This window comes from Rattus norvegicus, chromosome 8, assembly GCF_021556685.1.
Source record: "Rattus norvegicus strain SHRSP/BbbUtx chromosome 8, alternate assembly SHRSP_T2T, whole genome shotgun sequence".
Lineage (NCBI taxonomy): Eukaryota > Metazoa > Chordata > Mammalia > Rodentia > Muridae > Rattus > Rattus norvegicus.
Window position 1 is genome coordinate 10,536,788 of NC_141541.1, and position 19,089 is coordinate 10,555,876.

At 39.7% G+C, this 19,089-nt stretch overlaps 1 protein-coding gene across 5 annotated transcripts in view; it reads right to left on the reverse strand.

The window, feature by feature from the left end:
* The window catches only part of Dync2h1 (dynein cytoplasmic 2 heavy chain 1), a 221,001-nt gene that overhangs the window by 167,121 nt on the left and 34,791 nt on the right, over positions 1–19,089 (reverse strand). For all 5 annotated transcript variants that reach the window (XR_015626948.1, NM_023024.2, XM_087563631.1 and 2 more), the window contains 13 exon segments: positions 18,378–18,527; positions 17,062–17,267; positions 15,452–15,607; positions 15,247–15,361; positions 14,114–14,284; positions 12,885–13,267; positions 11,293–11,425; positions 11,044–11,161; positions 6,961–7,073; positions 4,972–5,091; positions 3,378–3,528; positions 1,287–1,492; positions 184–366 (listed from right to left, as the gene is read on the reverse strand). Coding sequence is in view for 4 of the 5 variants with exons in the window: in NM_023024.2 (NP_075413.2) it covers positions 184–366; positions 1,287–1,492; positions 3,378–3,528; positions 4,972–5,091; positions 6,961–7,073; positions 11,044–11,161; positions 11,293–11,425; positions 12,885–13,267; positions 14,114–14,284; positions 15,247–15,361; positions 15,452–15,607; positions 17,062–17,267; positions 18,378–18,527 (2,205 nt within the window). In the remaining variant the exon portion in view is untranslated.

A 19,089-nucleotide genomic window follows, 5' to 3' on the forward strand; every position in this document is an offset into this window, starting at 1 on the left:
ATGCTGCTGGTGACTTGCGATACCAGAGAAAGGACTACACAGGTCCAGGAGTTTGTGGCCTTCATAGACAATACAGCAAGACATTACCACTACTCTAGTGATTTAAAAACTAAATCTTTCACATGTACATACAAGAAAAATAACCCAGATATCTAACGCAGTATGTTTTGATTTTTTTTTTACCTCATCACAGTTAAAAACCAAAACTTGTCTCCCAAGAAGTCCACCTAGAGCCTTTACTGACTCAGTTTTTCCAGTCCCAGCGGGTCCATAGGGATTCCCTCCAAGTCCCATCTTCATGGCTTGAGTGAGAGTTAGGTAGCACTTGTCTGTCAGTGGAGTATAAACCAGCTTGGGTGCATTACCCTATATAAGGGAAGCATGGTGTTAGTTCGCTCACGTTCTACTCCCTATAAGTCAAAAACCTCATGCACAGCACACAGGTTTAAATTTTTCCTTAGTGAAATAATGTTGAAAAGCAGAACCTGAAATAAACTTTCAGTATTTCTCAAACGTACATTTCATTATAACCTGAAAGGCTTAACCAGGGTCAAGTTTCTAGTCTTTCATTCTTAATGAGGGCACAAAGATAATGCTAAGACGAACAGATCCAAATAGCTATTACACAGGAATATGCCACTTCATAATTGTTAACTCACATAACTTATTTCCTAATGCCTCAAAGCAAACATAGTCTTTAAAATTCTTATTAAAATGATTAATTTAGAAAACGATTGTCAAGTTTTCTATGCTGTATAGAAGGACACTCTAGGTCCTTCAGCCATTTGTAGAATGTTGTTGTATCCTTTTAGAAGGTTAACTAGTTGTAACCCTGACATGATTATTCTGATCATTGATTCATTATAATAAAAAAAGCAGGAAGGATACAACTGGATATTTTTGGGAAAAAAATATGAATTAGGTCTTTTATCTTAAAAGCCTTTTCTTTTCAAACAGAAACATCAGCAAACACATGGTAGCACATGGGTAATCACAGTGCCTGGGAAGCTGCACAGCTCTGCCACCCCAATGGAGCTGCCTATACAACTCTCCTGAATTAAAGGCAACATGAAATTAAACATGAACGCTCCTCATAGGAAAGATACATTTTAGAGAATTCAGTGATGTCAACATTTCTATAAGTAGAATAATCCTTACATAGAACCTTCCAAATTCTGACACAAAACACAGAAACAAACTAAAACAAAATTAATTGTTTCCCAATAGCAATTTCCTTTAAATAGTTTCTACCCAGAAAAATCAAATGCTTCTAGCGAAAGTCCTACCTGGTACTCATATGTATACTGAAGTTCAGAATCCACCATTTGAACATAGCATGTATGGTCACTTTTCATGTAGAATCTAACTTGTTTCTTCCAAGCCCAGTCATCAGTTGTATGAACTTGTGCTTGGTTTAATTGCTTCACAATATCAATATTATGAATAATATCAAGAATTAGTGCTTTAAGCTTAAGCTCCAGAATTCCTGATTCTACACATAAAAAAAAAGATACGTTAATATGAGTCCCATCATGTACACACATATGCTATGTGAAGGACTCTGAATGGTGACTTCAAGATACACTGCAATATTGCGATAAAACAAGACACATGCAAAACAGAAAGTCAATAAGAAATAAGAAAACGTGCAAAAGCAATAAAGTTCACCTTAGAGAGACTTCATTCAGCAACTGACAGAAGCAGATGCAGAGAATCACAGCCAATCATTAAGCAAAACTCTGGGAACCCCAAAGAGATGGGGATGGGGATTGCAGGACCCAGAGACAGGATTGAGGACACCATGAGAACATGACCCACAGAATCAACTCAGCAGGGATCATAGGAGCTCAGAGACTGAACTGACAATCAGGGAGCCTGTATGGATCTGAGATGGACTCTGCATGTTCTAACTGTGTAGCTTGGTGGTTTTGTGGGACTCTTAACAGTGACAATGAGGGAATCTCTGACTTTTTTGCCTATTGTTGGGACCCTTTCCCTCCTCCTGGGGTGCCTCGTCCAGCCTTACTCTTTTCTGAAGGAAAACAAGGGAGGACCTGGGGAAAAGAAGAGGCATGGGGGGGGGGGCAGGGTAAGCTGGGAAGAGGTGAATAAACAAACAAACAAACAAGAAATGCCCAGGATACAGTTCCTAATTATTTAACACTCAAAGAACCCTCTGAACCTATGTCAGAAGAGACAGTTGCCTGGCACCAATACCAAAGAAGAGAACTAGGGAAGACTCTAAACACAATTCAAATAGTGCCGACAGGGCAGGAAGTGAGAACACTACACTCTAGGATCAGGTGCTCATCAGGCTGGCCTCAGACAGCAGCCCGCATGCCAGGAGGGAACAAGTTCTCCTGGGACGAATGGAGCAATGTCAGCAAAGATGTAAAAAAGGCCTGAGCTAAATACAAATTTTATAGATGACAACTGCAAACCAGAGATTTTGCTAGCTTCAATAAAAACATATAATACTTTCATTAAATATTTAAGAATTTAATGTTTGATTATATTTACCCCCTCGCTATTCCAACTCCTTACAGATTCAACCCCCCTTCCAACCCTATTTCCCAACTCATTCCCCTTATAGAAATGACATTGCTTTAACGTATGTAATATATTGTATATGTAAGAACATTGTTTATAGACAAACAACTGTCCTTCATTAGTCAGAAAACACAAAGCAAAAATGAGGTGGAATAGTGATATTTCCAAGTGTTGAGAGAATGGAAACACCTTCAGAAAGATGCACACTAACTGCTGAGCACCCTACTATAACACAGACACCTAAAAGTTATCAAGATGCAAAGGAACAGTACCAGCCTGGTATCAGGACCAAGGGGCGTGCCACAGAAAGGGTATGTACTGAGGTACAAGGAGTCAGTCAGCCTTTTCCTCTCAGTCTTTAAAATACATATTAGAGTTGAAAGCCAAAATTATACTCTCACGGAATACTTACATCATATCAATACTTATATAAATTATATACACTTACATTATATAAACGTAGCACATGAGATGGCTAAGGAAACTTACATGGGTAAGGTTTGACATCCCACTTCAGGTAGTATATACTGATTCAGAGAAGAAGACAAAGTTACCTGTGCGCCAGGCATGATGGCACACATTTAATCCCAACACTTGGGAGGCAGAGCCACCCAGTGTACAGAGCAAGTTCTAAGAAAGAAACCCTGTCTCAAAACAAAAAACAAAAAAGAACAAAAAAAAGGAAGTAAAGAAGGAAAGGGAGGCTCAAGTAGACTAATTCACTGAGTCATCAAAGCTATGTGCAGTATAGGTGGGTGGGTATATGTGCAGTATAGGCACATGGCACAGGCAGAATAACAACAGAGCGCTCACACGCTCCACACTACCTGAATTCCCTGGGTCCTCAGAGCTTGTGTCAACACTGGTGTAGCGTTCCAACTTAGCTGCGAGCTGTGCTTCAATCTGGTGGAGACTGTGGTCCCTGATGGCATCTTCTACATCTTCAGTAAACTTGATCTGCTCAGCCAAACACAGTATCTGTTAAAGAGTAAGAAAAAGTACAAGTCCTAAGGAAAAGTCCTGCCAAGGATCCTTTGGCCTACAAACACATACCTATATTACTAAACAAAAACCAGGATGGTTAAAAAGAGCATGGACTCTTTACCCAAGGAAAAGACTTTCCACATGAAATGGTATCTGTTTTCAGTGAATGTTCTGAATGTTTTGGATAAGCTCAAGTAGTTCACATTTAAGAGATTAGGTCATTTTGTATTCATGCTTCAGTCTGATTTCAAGTGCACCAGTATTACAATACATATACCTTTACATATACCCACTTGTTTTTGTTTAAACTATTCTAAAAACCTAGTTAAACCTCAACTTTAAACCTAGTTAACCTTAAACCTTAAAAGTTAAACCTAGTTTTCAAACTCTATCTTAGTATCAGTTCCAGACTTATGAACAATAAAAGACAAACACTAAAAGATCTTAGAAAATAATGGCTTGCAATGCACATGTCATGGTATCCTTGTGCAATGCACGTGTCATGGTATCCTTGTGCAATGCACGTGTCATGGTATCCCTGTATCGCTGGTTTCACCTTCTCAGGAAAAACAACGGAAGACTGTCGGAATCAGGGCCTAGAGATAGATGCTGTACTACAGTTCCATTCAGTTGATACAAAACTACATTGTACGTGCCCATATGTGTGTGCCCCACAGCCCACATGTCAAGTTCAGAAGAAAATTTCCATATATTATCTTCTGATTCCACTCTCCTTGCACCATTAGCCCGTGGAATCAAACCCAAGCCATCCTGCCTTGATGGCAAGATGTTGCACACATTATTCTGTGAGAACTTACACAATTTCAATGTTTATCTAAGAGCTAACCCTTGAATGACCTACAGCTATTAGCATGAGTATGAACAAAACCTTTACACAGCAGCATCCTGTACACAATCATGACTGGTGCTCCATCAATCTCAGCCTAGGACAGTGTTGCAGGGACACACTGCTGCCAACACTCACGTGCAGCTGTCTCCATAACCTACCATGTGGCCCAGCCTTCAGAAGGCTCCTAGCCAGTACTCCAGTTCACTGTTATGTCAGCTAAGTTCCTCCCAGCTCCAGCCTCTGAGATGCTGCTATAAGACGGGAGAGGGGTAGGGGTAGCAGTAGTACCCCCTCTTCTTCATTGAAGATGGACTCAACACCTGAGGCAGGAAGTTAGCTTCTGCCCAATTCCAACCACCTCATTTCTTTGTCTCGCCTGGGGATGTGACAAAGTCTACAAATAGCCTGGAGGGAAGATGGCCAATCTAGGTTTAAAGGAATACACACACACACACACACACACACACACACACGCACGCACGCACGCACGCACGCACGCAGTTGCTAAGTACTGGACAGAGAACAGAGATGCCAGCTATCTGAGCCAGAAGACTCACGCCGAACACATCCCAAACACAGTCCCTCACCTGGGAAGGGAAGAGAGATGGGTCAATTGCACCTTGTGAACTTCGCCCAGCTGTAACACATTCTTTCAACAACTGTTTCAGAGTTTGCTTCATTTCCAAAGCCAGATCATTCAACCATGCCTGAAAGTGAATGGAAAAAATAATATGCAGGAGTTATGCAATAAACCCACAGTTTATGCCTGAACACAGTCTTTCAATGCAGAAGAGACGTGTAAACCCCTCATATGCAGAGTGCTATATCATTCTATATTAGCTAAAAATTTGAGAAAAACAGTTGTTTTTGTTTTGTTTCTTTTCAGTTCTTGAGACAATATTGAGTGTGAACACTCACCCTTTGAAGCCAGGTCTGACAATCCCTGACTAGTATGTTATAAAAATCTATATGACAATTTTATTATTACCCAATTGAATAGATAAAGTAGTAAAGCCATGGGTTACCTAAGTCTCCTGGAGAAATAGTCATTGGAAAAGTATAACCACAGAAAGGGCTGCCCCATCAGGATGAAAATACTTCAGGAGGGATCAGGATGTCTTGTAAGCTGATCTTATTTCAATGTCTCAATAACATATTTATCTACACACTTGCTTATAGGTAACATAATGAAATTTAAGTTAAAATGTATGAGGACTGTCACTCAGTGAGGGAACAGGGCCTACTATGTACAAGGTTTGATTCTCAGCACTGCCACTACCTTCTCCCCACACACAGTTACATAATGAGAGCAGAAGAAAAAACAGCAACTATCAATCACTACTTACTAGTCTACCATATAAAAAATATATGTACAAACACTACAATCATAGGTAAACTTAAGAAGTAAGTCTGCAGAGAGAATTTCTCGGTGTAGTATTGGAGGATGTTTTTGGGCTCTGTGTATTCAAATGAAGATTTTTGTACTCAGAGATCTGGCTGCATTACAGACTTTGGTATGGCTCAGTGTTTTGTTAAATACTGTACTTCATCACCTTCTGATAGGTTAAAATAAAGGGCTGAGCAGACTATGGCTGGGCAGGAGAGGAGACAGTGGGACTCAAGAGGGTCTCATGTAGGACCCACAAAGTCTCCATTCAGACATGAATGAAGGAGGTGCAAGGCCAAGACTAAGCTTGCAGGTAATGGGCCACATGGTGAGAAGTAGGCCAGGCCAACACTGTCAATTAGAATAGCTCGGTATCTGCGCAGCTATAGTGCCAGAAGCTCTTATTAGAAATAGAAAGGTCTCTGTGCCATTATTCAGAAGCAAGAAGGGATATAAAAAAGGCCCTACTTTTACTCCCAGAACTTCAACTTCCACTTTGCTGCCATAACTGATCTAGTCCAGATCCTAGAACTTAAGCTCCTCCTCCCACTGTGCCAACAAAACTATGAGAAAAGAAAAATACAAACTCATAAGCAAAACTATAGTTCCTTAGCAAACATCAGTGCTTTCAATCACCTTATGTATTTGAAATCCAATAGAATGGTAAGGCCTAACCAGGAATCAGTTCTCAGACTGAAGACTACAAATGAAAGAGATACAAACTATTGTTGCTGTCAATTTATCTCTTAAAACTAATATTAAAAAAAAGACAAAAACACAAAACAAAAGACAACTAAGACATAAGTTTCACAAACTTCCTAGTACATTTAAGGCAAAACATTCCCTTTAATTTTCAAAAGAATTTCTTTGCAATAAGAATTAAGAACCCCATTTCCCTCTATGAAAATGGCCTCTCAGTCATACTGCTGACACGATATGTGCCTAAAATTAATATTAAAGTGTTTTTCAGTCTACAACTAAAGTTCCTTACAGAATTAATTGATGTATTTAAAAAACCAAAAATCCATACTTTTTACTATCATAACTTTTAGGCGCTACAAAGACCAAATATTTTTGAAGATAAAGAATAAGTTTCCAAAAAGACCTAAATCAACTAATTCTACCTTACAAATTGACTAATGGGTTGATATAAATTTCATGGTTCATTTTGTGAAACAGAACTGCTCACCTCTACATTATTTGATAGGAGAACTTTACTCTTAAAAGGTACCACTTCTCCCTCCAGTGACCTCATTGCAGTTATATGTTTGGACTCCTCATCAAAGCACACACTGTTGATACCTACAACACAGAAGCAACCCTTGTGCTGAAGACGCAATTGGTGCTCAGCATTCCGCCACCAGTCAAGGCTCAGGAGCACAGCCCAAGCACTGCACACACCAACCTAACTGAAAATAGCAATAGAAACCCAAAAGGATTAGCAGATTATGAGGAATATGCTACACACACACACCACACACCACACATACACATACCACACACCACACACACATACACACACACACCACACACCACATACATACACACACCACACACACATACACACACACACCACACACCACATACATACACACACCACACACCACACACACACACATACACACACACACCACACACCACATTTACATACACCACACACCACACACACACCATACACCACACATCTCACACACACACACACCACCACACACCACACACACATACACACACATACTACAAACCACATATACACACACCACACACACACCATACACCACACACACATACACACACACATACTGCACACCACATATACACACACCACACACACACCATACACCACACACACCACACACACCACACATCACACACACACACACACCACCACACACCACACACACATACACGCACACACGCACACACCACACACCCACTACACACCACACACCCACACCACACACAACAGACACACACATACATACACACACACACCACATTATGTACTCAAATGAATACAGCAACATTGTAATATACATGATAGAACATATAAAGTAGCAACCCTTGTATTTAAATGTCATAATGAAGAAAAAATACTGTCACTGGGTACTCTTACTATTAATTTAAAATATTTTATTAATATCCAACCATAACTCTATGTCCTGATTGTTTACTATTTATACAGACAGACATCTGGCTTGACTATATGTAAATTTATCCAATTTCATCTTCTCCAGGAAGATGTTTTCAGTCAGTCTAGTCAACTAACACATAGAAATCCATCAGGACTCTTAACTCTCATATATTCTAGGCAGTGGACTAGAATATCACAATCTCTTAATAACTCTGAAAAGTTTCACATAAAGACTTAATAAACACTTACTTTAACTAAATATTTATCCATTGAAAAAATATATCCAGAAAAACATATAAAGTTTATCTTAACCCAAAACTGAAATAATACAAAAACCCAAACAGTGAATAAAGACATTCATTAGCAGGAAATAGCTTGAGTAATGTAAGCCAATGGTAGAAATAACTCAACAGGTCCTGAGGGAGCAAAGTAGAAATGGTTCCAAAGCCACCTAGATAAACATTCACTGTGACTGTGCATAGAGAGCCTGAGGCATCGGCCCATTTAGACCATGCAGCTCTAGGTATGATAAAGCCATCTCTCTAAGCCACAAATGCCACCTACCAATGAGACCTCAGATGCACATCGCCAACAGTGTGCAGGACCTGATCCTTTTCCTAGCTGCATCCAGCATTACACATGTAAATGTGACCCTGAAGAAAGGCAACTACACAGGGAGGATGCTGCTTACTCTAAAGGTGTCAGAATCTAATCTGTGCAAGTGAGTCAGTGAGTGGGCAGTGGCATGGGAAGACCAGCAACATGTCCGCCTGAGGGGTTCTCTGAGATGCTGGAAACATTTGTATCTGAAAGTGGTGGACAGAGACAAGTAAAGGAATACATATTTGTAGGGAATAGGTAGACTAGTTGAGATTTCATGGGCCAGTTTCTGTCAATGACAAGTCAAAATTCAGAACACAAAGCAAACTACAGTCAATACACAAAGCCATTTGCTTGACTATGTTTGAATAAAACTTTATTTTTATAAAGATAGTAAGATAGCCAAGGCTCATGTGCTATAGTTTACTGATCTTACTATAAATAAAAGTGATCTAAACAATTATTTTTAAAGTTAATTTGAAAATACAGCTCTTTTCCAATACTGTATCTATGAGAAGTCAGTCATTACTTTCTAAGGAAGCTCATTAATTTCTCAAAAGATATCCAAGCAAAGTGATCCAACAGCAAGAAGGTAGACAGACAGCCTCATTTTTCACTGAGCAATCATTCTTATTCCCAGTTCTTATTCTGCACTACATAGATGACTCCCTCCACTAAATGTCTCCTTGTTCTCTCTGCAGACAATGATAATCTGCTGGTCTCTCAACATAATGGGCTTTCTTTTTTCTTTAAATTTATTTTTTATTGGATTTTTTTGTTTACATTTCAAATGTTATTCCCTTTCCCAGTCTCCCGACCATAAACTCCCTATCCCATCCCCCTCTCCATTTTTTCTACAAGGGTGTTCCCCCTCCCAAACAACCCCCCACTTTCCACCTCCCTGCCCTGACATTCCCCAACACTGGGGGTATCCAGCCTTGGCAGGACCTAGAGCTTCTCCTCACATTGGTGCCCAACAAGGCCATCCTCTGCTCCATGTGCAGCTGGAGCCCCGGGTCTGTTCCCTGAGTACTCTCTGAGTAGTGGTTGAGTCCCTGGGGCTCTGCTTGGTTGGTGTAGTTCTTATGGGGTTGCAAGCCCCTTCAGCTCCTTCCATCTCTTTCTTAATTTGTCCAACGGGGACCCCATTCTCAGTTCAATGGTTGGCTGTAAGCATCCACCTCTGTCTTTGTCATGCTCTGGCACAGCCTCTCAGGAGACAGCCATATCAGGCTCCTATCAGCATGCACTTCTTGGCATCAGCAATGTTGTCTGGGTTTGGTAGCTGTGTGTATATGGGCTACATCCCCAGGTGAGGCAGCCTCTGAATGGCCATTCCTTCAGTCTCTGCTCCAAAATTTGTCCCCATATCCCCTCCTATGAATATTTTTATTCCCCCTTTTAAGAAGGACTGAAGCATCTGCACTTTGGTCTTCCTTCTTGAGCTTCATGTGGTCTGTGGATTGTATCTTGGGGAATTCGAGCTTCTGGGAAAATATCCACTTATCAGTGAGTGCATACCACATGTGTTTTTCTGTGATTGGGTTACTTCACTCAGGATGGTATTTTCTAGTTCCATCCATTTGCCTATAAATTTCATGAAGTCATTGTTTTTGATAGCTGAGTAGTACTCCATTGTATAAATGTACAATATTTTCTGTATCCATTTTCCTATTAAGGGACATCTGGGTTCTTTCCAGCTTCTGACTATTATAAATAAGGCTGATATGAACATAATGGAGCATGTGTCCTTGTTATATGTTGGAGCATCTTTTGGGTATATGCCTAAGGGTGGTACAGCTGGGTCCTCAAGTATACTATGTCCAGTTTTCCAGAGTGATTGTACCAGCTTGCAATCCCACCAACAATGGAGGAGTGTTCCTCTTTCTCCACATCCTCTCCAGCCTCTGTTGTCACCTGAGTTTTTGATCTTAGCCATTCTGACTGGTGTGAGGTGGAATCTCAGGGTTGTTTTGATTTGTATTTCCCTGATGACTACGGATGTTGAACATTTCTTTAGGTGCTTCTCAGCCATTCGATATTCCTCAGCTGAGAATTCTTTGTTTAGCTCTGTACCCCATTTTTAATAGGGTGATTTGGCTCTCTGGCCTATTGGATATAGGATTGGGTGCTAATACATCAACCTTAATATTCTTCCACTTCTAGGCTTTGCACAGTCTCTTCCCTCTGTGTGTCACTATTCTCTTCAGTAACACCTCTAACTTGGAGATGTCATCATTTTGTGCATGGCATCACAAAACTGAGCTGAATTCTCTCAGAGACACCATTACTGCACCACACATAAGCATACTCACGTTAATCACAGAGTAGTCTCTCTCTCTCTCTCTCTCTCTCTCTCTCTCTCTCTCTCTCTCTCTCTCACACACACACACACACACACACACACACACACACACACTGAACTTGCTAACTCACTAGCTTTAGTAGCTAAGAGTTGGGCTATGAACTGTGGTAGTGAAGAGCAGCTCATCATAGCTATCAGACAGTTAAGACTATTTGTTGAAAAGTTTTGATTCCTACCGGCAAACAACTTCTTCAGATGGGACTGAATCACTGACGGGTTGGTAGACTGGCCCAGGATTTCTAACAAGTCATCATCACCAATAAAATAAAATCTTGGGAATGCTGAACGTTTTTCCTATGGAAAGGGAAAAGGAAAACAAAAAAAAAAAAAAAAAAAGAAAGAAAGAAACAAAAGCTTTCTCTTTTTTCAGTAATTATGATACTAAGTATTTTATAATCTATTAGATTTAAAATAAGCAAACATGCCTCCAAAAATTCATTTAGGGATTTCTGGCATCTTTGAAGCTGATCAAGTATCGTCAGCAGAGTGTTTCTGATTCCTGCATGAGTAGTCAATGTGGTGACTCTACTGTCTTTCCTGATGTCCATCATTATTGATCTACAAAATATAAGTTATTTTCACATTTATGTTAAGGTTTCTGGTTTAGATGAAAATATTTTTCACTTGCTTCAAATAAAGAGCAACAATAATTTATTATGTTGATAATTTATTATGCTTCTAATAAACCATGTTGTTGCAATTTTTCATCAAATATTACAAATCCTCTTAATTCATTCATTCCATAAATATTACGTCTTGTGACCTAGAACTAATGGTCCAGTGACACATAGGGACATTAAGTAAGGCCTTAAAATAAATGCCAGAAAGGGAAATTAAAAAGTGTTGGCACAGTGACTAACAGGACAACCTATACTTTAAGCCTTTTCTAGGGAAGTGATCCTAGCTACTAGGCAGACAAATGAAGAGAGAAAGTAAGTACAGGGAAGGGTTTCTAGCTCAGACCCTGGGAAACAGCTACATGCACCCAGGACCCTGAAGGAGAGCGGCAAAGGCTGGGGAAATGGTAAGGACACATCTAACTTCTCCTTAAGACAATGGGGCACTAAACATAGAAAAGTTTATTCACAGAACAAAATTTAAATAGGTTACTGGCTAAATTTGTGTCAATTTGACACAAAGTGGAGTTATCACAGAGGAACGAGTCTCAGTTGAGGACAAGCCTTCATGATATCCAGCTATAAAGCACTTTCTGTATTTGTGATCAGTGTGTGAGGGCCCAGGGAATGGTGGATGATGCCATCCCTAGGCTGATGGCCCTCAGTTCTAGTGGAAAGTAGGCTGAGCAGGCCGTGTAACAGCAAGCCAGTGCGCAGCATCCTCCATAGCTGATGCAGACATCAACTCCTGCCTCCTGGTCCCTGCCATGTTTTAGTTCCCATTTTTTCTTTAAAGGTGGAAGTGTAAGCTAAATAAATTCTTTCCTCTCCAACTTACTTTTGGTCCTGGTGTTTCATCACAGCAATAGAAACCTTAATTTAATTTGGAGTTGTAGGAAATGAGAGATGCCAAGATGCCTTTTATGTCCTGCAAGCAACAGCCAGCTGACAGAATTTACTGAGGCACAAGAGGGGCACAATAGTGAGCAGGACTAGGTATGAGGTGCAGAATTGGTTCCGCCTATTGCCTGAGCATGTTTAGAGTTCCACTAGTGAAAATGAGAGGCCTTTCTTAGTTCTCTGGGAGTCTAGGGTAAGAGCCATGTAAGTACATATATGATGGATGGAGAAAGACACAGAGAGACCAAAGTGCTTCCTAAAGAAGCCCCTGGAAGGGGTTGGGGATTTAGCTCAGTGGTAGAGCGCTTGCCTAGGAAGCGCAAGGCCCTGGGTTCGGTCCCCAGCTCTGAAAAAAAGAAAAAAAAAAAAAAAAAGAAGCCCCTGGAAGAGGAAATCAGCACTGAGAAGTGCTGAGCACAAACACACTGACAGCCCCAGGGATGACTAAGCACTTTACAGTGTGAGTCTCCATATGACTGTGTCTAATGAGCTGTACTGACCTGAAATCTTCATCAACTTTGTTGAAGCGTGTCTGTTCTTTAGGCAAAGCTCCACGCCCAAAAATGGGCTCTAAATATACCCATTTTCTCTGGATATGGTTCAAATTCTGCAGGTACTCATCCAACTGTGCAAGTTTTCTTTCCCAAATTGATACTTTATCTTCAAATCCTTTGTAATATGGAGAATCTTTTAAGGACTGAAGAAGGCATCTATTATCTCCAACCTGGTTCACTATGTCTTTCCAGTCTTTAATCAGCTTGATAGTTCGATTCTGGCTGTCTTCATAATCAATTAATGAGAACACTGCTCCAACTCCCCATAGATCAAGTTCACGCAAAGCTTCTCTGATGGTAACTTCCCCTTGTGCCCGACTATTTAAATCCTATTAACATAGAAGATTTATACTTGTTATTTCAAAATTAATTATCCCATAAATAAATGATAAGAAATATACTTTAGAGGTGTGGTGGCCCACACATGCCTACAACCCTAGCCCTTGGGAAGTACAGGCAGGAGGATCAAAGAACTCCATGTCCTCTTCAACAGCACAGTGTAACAAATACTGTAACAAAACCCAACAAACAATATACATACATACAAATACATATGGCTTTTCAAAAAGACCAAGGTTTGGGAGAATAAAACAATCAGAATATTATGAAGGCTTTAACATAAATTCTTTTGTTTCTATGTAGTTAACAACTATAATTACTTTGTGCCGGAATCATGTCATAACCACAGATTAACAAGCATATTCTAGGCTTTACATTTTTGTAAAAAATAAAATAATGAAGCATAAAAAGCTTCCTGTTTTATTATGAATAGCCGAAACACAACACACAGTTCCTGAAAGAACTGTGTAGTTTCGTTTTCCTCCAGATACTTTCCAGCCTGGTTGGTAACCAGCTGGTCACTAGTTTCCCTGAGGGGCCTCTTGTCCTCTAGCTTCTGCTCACAGTGTTTCACATAACTATAAATGCACTGCATGTGAAATGACTCTTATCTGCTAATACTTCTCATGAGCTGACTTGCTTCTCTAAAGAAGTATTAACAGTTCACATTTTTCTTTCTCTAGGGAGAGGCCTCTCCCAGTCTCTAAAACCTTACCTAACACATCCAAACAGGCATGACGCATTACCAACTACAAATAATGGAACAACAGAACAGTCACTGCTTTACAGAAGAAAGAATGGGTGCTAAAGCATGAATTAGCAGAGGCAATCCTTACTTTAAGGTCTGAGGCTTTCTCCACAATCGTATCAGCGACTCTGAGCAGGTCACCAAACAGTAGTTTCTCTAGACTAGTCCCTCGAGGAAGGCCAAGTAAACGAAAAAGGTCAAGCCAGTGGTCTGGAGAAAGATGCTCCCCTCTCACATATTTCAGGATAGGAATAATAATCTTTTAGAAAAAAAAAGTAAAGAACAGTCTTACTATTAAATATGTTAATTTCCTAGCAAAATACAAGTTATTCATTTTCATCTTAATGCACGAAATCTTACTGTTATTTAATAATCTTGTGATCAAAGTTAATGATATAAAGTTATTTATCAAATAGTACTGTAAATACCTATATATTCCATTTGTAGTTAAATGCATTTTAAAACATGACAGAACATAGCCCTGCTTCCTGGGATACATATACACGGCAACGGTAACCACAAGTCCTCCTGATATAGAGCTCAGCTGGTACATTTGCCTGCCCCTTGGCTTAATCCCCTTTATTGTGCAAGACCCTACACATAACCCCTATTGATACAAAACCAAAAACTTTAAAGGCCATAGTTACATTGCTTTCCAACTGGTAGTAGAAATATAATTTTTATATAATTTAAATTATTTCCTTTTTTCATATTAAGAAACAACTTAGTTGAAAAATATGTTTAAATTATGGTCCAGATATTAACCATAAAGATAACAATGGGGCTAGAGAGATGGCTCAATGGTTAAGAGCACTGTCTGCTCTTCTAGAGATCCTGAGTTCAATTTCTTTTTTTTTTTTTTTAATATTTATTTGTTTATTATGTATACATCATACAGCTTTCTGTCTGCATGTGTGCCTGCAGGCCAGAAGATGACCCCAGATCTCATTACAGATGGCTGTGAGCCACCATGTGGTTGCTGGGAATTGAACTCAGGACCTTTGGAAGAGCAATCAGTGCTCTTAACCGCTGAGCCATCTCTCCAGCCCCAATTTCTAGCAACCACATGGTGGCTCACAACCATCTACACTGGGATTTGGTGCCTCTTCTGGCCTGGGGGTGTATATGCAGATCCATAAAATAAACTAAAAAATACTTTTTAAAAAGATAGCAATGGCTGCATATCATTTTTAAGTCTCAGAAAAAAGAAAACAGCCTTACTTTGTATCTGTCAACTTCTGACTGTAACTTCACTGTCATGACTGAATGTTCTTCAACCTTCCTTAATCTCTCATGCCAGTTAATCAAAAATTCTTCAAATATGTAGATCTTAGTCCTATAAAAGAACATGAAAATTCATTAGAGTCCATGCTTCATCAAAAAATGAGCAAACTGTAAGAACATAAATACTGCATTAGAATCAAACCGGTAAGTAATCCAATCTTCTTTGGCCATTTCCTGGAGTCCTTGCTGGAACTCCTCATAAAGAGCCCAAATCTGTGCACAGCTTTCAATGTCCTTAGAGATGCTATATGCCAAAGAGAAGTTAGGCTCTTCTAGTCCAAAATGATGGCAGTCATCACTACAAAGATAAAAATCAAAACTCTGAATTTATAGAAAAGGAAAACTGTCAGCTATCAATTTACCTAGCCATGTTCCGCAGCTGAAATGTGCAGAGGTGTTGCTGACTTCATGTGAGGATTTTCCTTCACTCGTGCTGTGCACACTTCTTTAAAGATATCATGTGAACATTGTGCATGTCAAGATATCTGCATGTTTACCATGTCTATGTAAATGTTTGCTATGTACATCTATGGACTGATCTGACAAAGCATCTTATCTTACCTTGTTACTATGGTACCACTTAAAGGTGTGATAGAAAGGGTCCACTCACTCACCTTAGGTTACACTAGCCCACACAGACCACATGTAAAGCACTGCACAAATCTAACACTTACTGTGACCATAAGGATAAGTCAGAAACATTTTTCCTATATGTCTTATCATTTGTTTTACTAGATGCTTGTGCGTGCGTGCGTGTGTGTGTGTGTGTGCATTATGTGTGTTTACACTGTGGTGTGAGTGTGTGTGTGCATTATGTGTGTTTACATTGTGGTGTGTGTGTGTGCATTATGTGTGTTTACATTGTGGTGTGTGTGTGTGCATTATGTGTGTTTACATTGTGGTGTGTGTGTGTGCATTATGTGTGTTTACATTGTGGTGTGTGTGTGTGCATTATGTGTGTTTACATTGTGGTGTGTGTGTGTGTGCATTATGTGTGTTTACATTGTGGTGTGTGTGTGTGCATTATGTGTGTTTACATTGTGGTGTGTGTGTGTGTGCATTATGTGTGTTTACATTGTGGTGTGTGTGTGTGTGCATTATGTGTGTTTACACTGTGGTGTGAGTGTGTGTGCGCATTATGTGTGTTTACATTGTGGTGTGTGTGTGTGCATTATGTGTGTTTACATTGTGGTGCATGCGTGTGTGTGTGTGTGTGTGTGTGTGTGTGTGCGTGCACGCACGTGTGTGCATGCATGCCTCTGAATGGGATGTTAAACATCCTGGATAGGCTAGCCAGTGAGCCAGTCTAAGCATTATCCCATTTATGTACTTCAAGTATTGAGGCTATGATTGCAGAAGTCACACCTCATCTCTGTAGGAGAAGCTGAAGATTCAAACATTTTCCCATGTTTGCACAATGTTCATCTTCCCAACACCCATATTCATCTTTGAAAGAGGCATGGCAGTATTTTTCTTAAAATTAACTATTCCATGTCTAAATAGCATGAGTTCAAACCAATAAATAGTATAACCTCTGCATTGAACCTATAAACTAATGCTCTAATCTCTCTGGAGTTCCTTTTCTGTAGTGCATCTGTATGTCCTTACACAGCTCAACCACAGCTCCTAAGAATGCAATGGTACATGCGCTACACGTAGTCTTAATTCTTGGAAAGCTTATGAAGACAGGTATTAGACAACAGCTATTATAGCTAAGAAGCCTGGTACAAAGACATTAAATGTTAAACTCACACTAGCTTCTTTCTTATGACTTCCAGATCATCAAACTCAATTTTTTTCTCCTTTATAGACTTTGCGCTTTGATCCATGGTATTTTGTTGGCCAGTTTCAATAATATCATCCCCAGGTTTCAACTGGTCCCAGCGAGCCTTGAACTTGTCCAACTCTTGGTAATAGATCTGAAGGCGGGACTTCACATTTCCCTTCATCACTTCTATCTGTAGGCCAGGCGCAAAGCATTTAGCACAATGGAACCTCACGAGCATTTTCAGCATTTTTGTTGAAAAGTGAGAAAAATATCAACACCAAAAGACTGCTTTTTATCTAATCTAGTAATGAAAAATTAGAATAGAAATTTACAATTATGAGAAATAAGTGTCAACTGCAAACATTGAACAATTCTTGTAGTTCACAGCACACCTACAATTATCAACAAAAGTGAGGGCATCTTAAAACAGCTCAAGTGCTGGAGGGACGGTTGCTCTTCCTGAGAACTTGGGATTCTCAGTCCCAACATGGTGGCTCATAATGGTCTATAACTTCAGTTCCAATCAATCCAACATCCTCTCTTGGCTTCTAGGAGCAGCATGCACACAGGCACACATTCAGGCAAAGCATCCACACACATAAAGTAAAAAATAAAATTGAAACTGCAAATTTTTCAAAGGCTCCTGTTCTGCCTAAGCACATTATTAACTAAGGACACTATTTCTCAGTATCTTTTGCAGCTGTGAGCAAAGACTAACTAGTCAATAAGATACAGAGCACAGACAAATGTGTGTAACCCTAGGCAGATGTGTGCAACCACAGGCAGATGTGTGCCACCCCAGGTACATGTGTTCAACCCCAGGTACATGTGTGCTACCTCAGATAGATGTGCACAACCTCAGGTAGACTTATGCAACCTCAGATAGACGTGTGAAACACCAGGGAGATATGTTCAACCTCAGGTAGATTTATGCAACTCCAGGCAAATGGCTGTGTGCGACCTCACATAGACATGTGCAAACTCAGGCCACACCTTAGAAGCCAAATGGTGCCCTTCCTTCTCCCTCATTCCCACAAAGGAGCAAGTGGAGAGTAAAACATCCTAGACAACACCTCAGACAGCAGGAATTTAATTCAGCAAGTGTGGGCTCTGACATAACTACGGCATGAGAGACATCATTCTAGTTTATGGAGAAACACTATCAAGAGGATGCTCCATGTGAAACTGTCATTTTCATAAAGCATGGAAACACTATAAAAGGAACTGGGGGGAGATCAATTTCAATAGCAACAGTGACCTCCTAACACTGGGCTATATTGAAATTATGAAAGGGTTTCACCTGATCTTTAATCATAAGTTGGTGACTTTCCATCATCAGCTCGAATTTGTCCCACTTGGCTCTCAGATTGCTAACTGTCTCTACCCCTCCACCTGCCACAGTTCGCAAAAGCCTGTTTTTGTCTTCAGCTTCTTGAAACAAGGGCAAAATCTGAGGGTTAAAGGAAAAAAAGATCAATCATTTTATCAGTCTGTCATGATTTCATTACTTTCTTATTATACATATACTATAAATGTATACAATATTATATTACTATTTATATAATAGATAATTTATTATTATAAATGTATTATATATAAATTTTTATTTTAAAATGAAATCAAATTTTTATAATTTTGTTTGAAATAAATTTGTTAAAGTTCCAGTTATAAGGTTCCTGGTGCTCACTATTAACACACTATAATTTCAGAAATTAGTAAAAAAAATAGCAATTGAGAGGTAAAGGCAAGAGAATTAGAAGTTCAAGGTCATACTCCATTAATGGTGAACTCAAGTCCACTATGAACAACAGATAAAGGTGTGTCTCCTACCAAAGCCAGGTACAGACAGAAGAGAAAACATACAGACTAATTTTTCTGATGAACGTAGACATGAAAACACTCAGATTTGCCTCTTCTCAGGGATGTCAAGCTGACAACCAAGGTTAGCACATAAACAGACTCAGGGGCAGAAATCACATGGAGAGTGGACAGTTCCGTAGATGCAGAAGCTG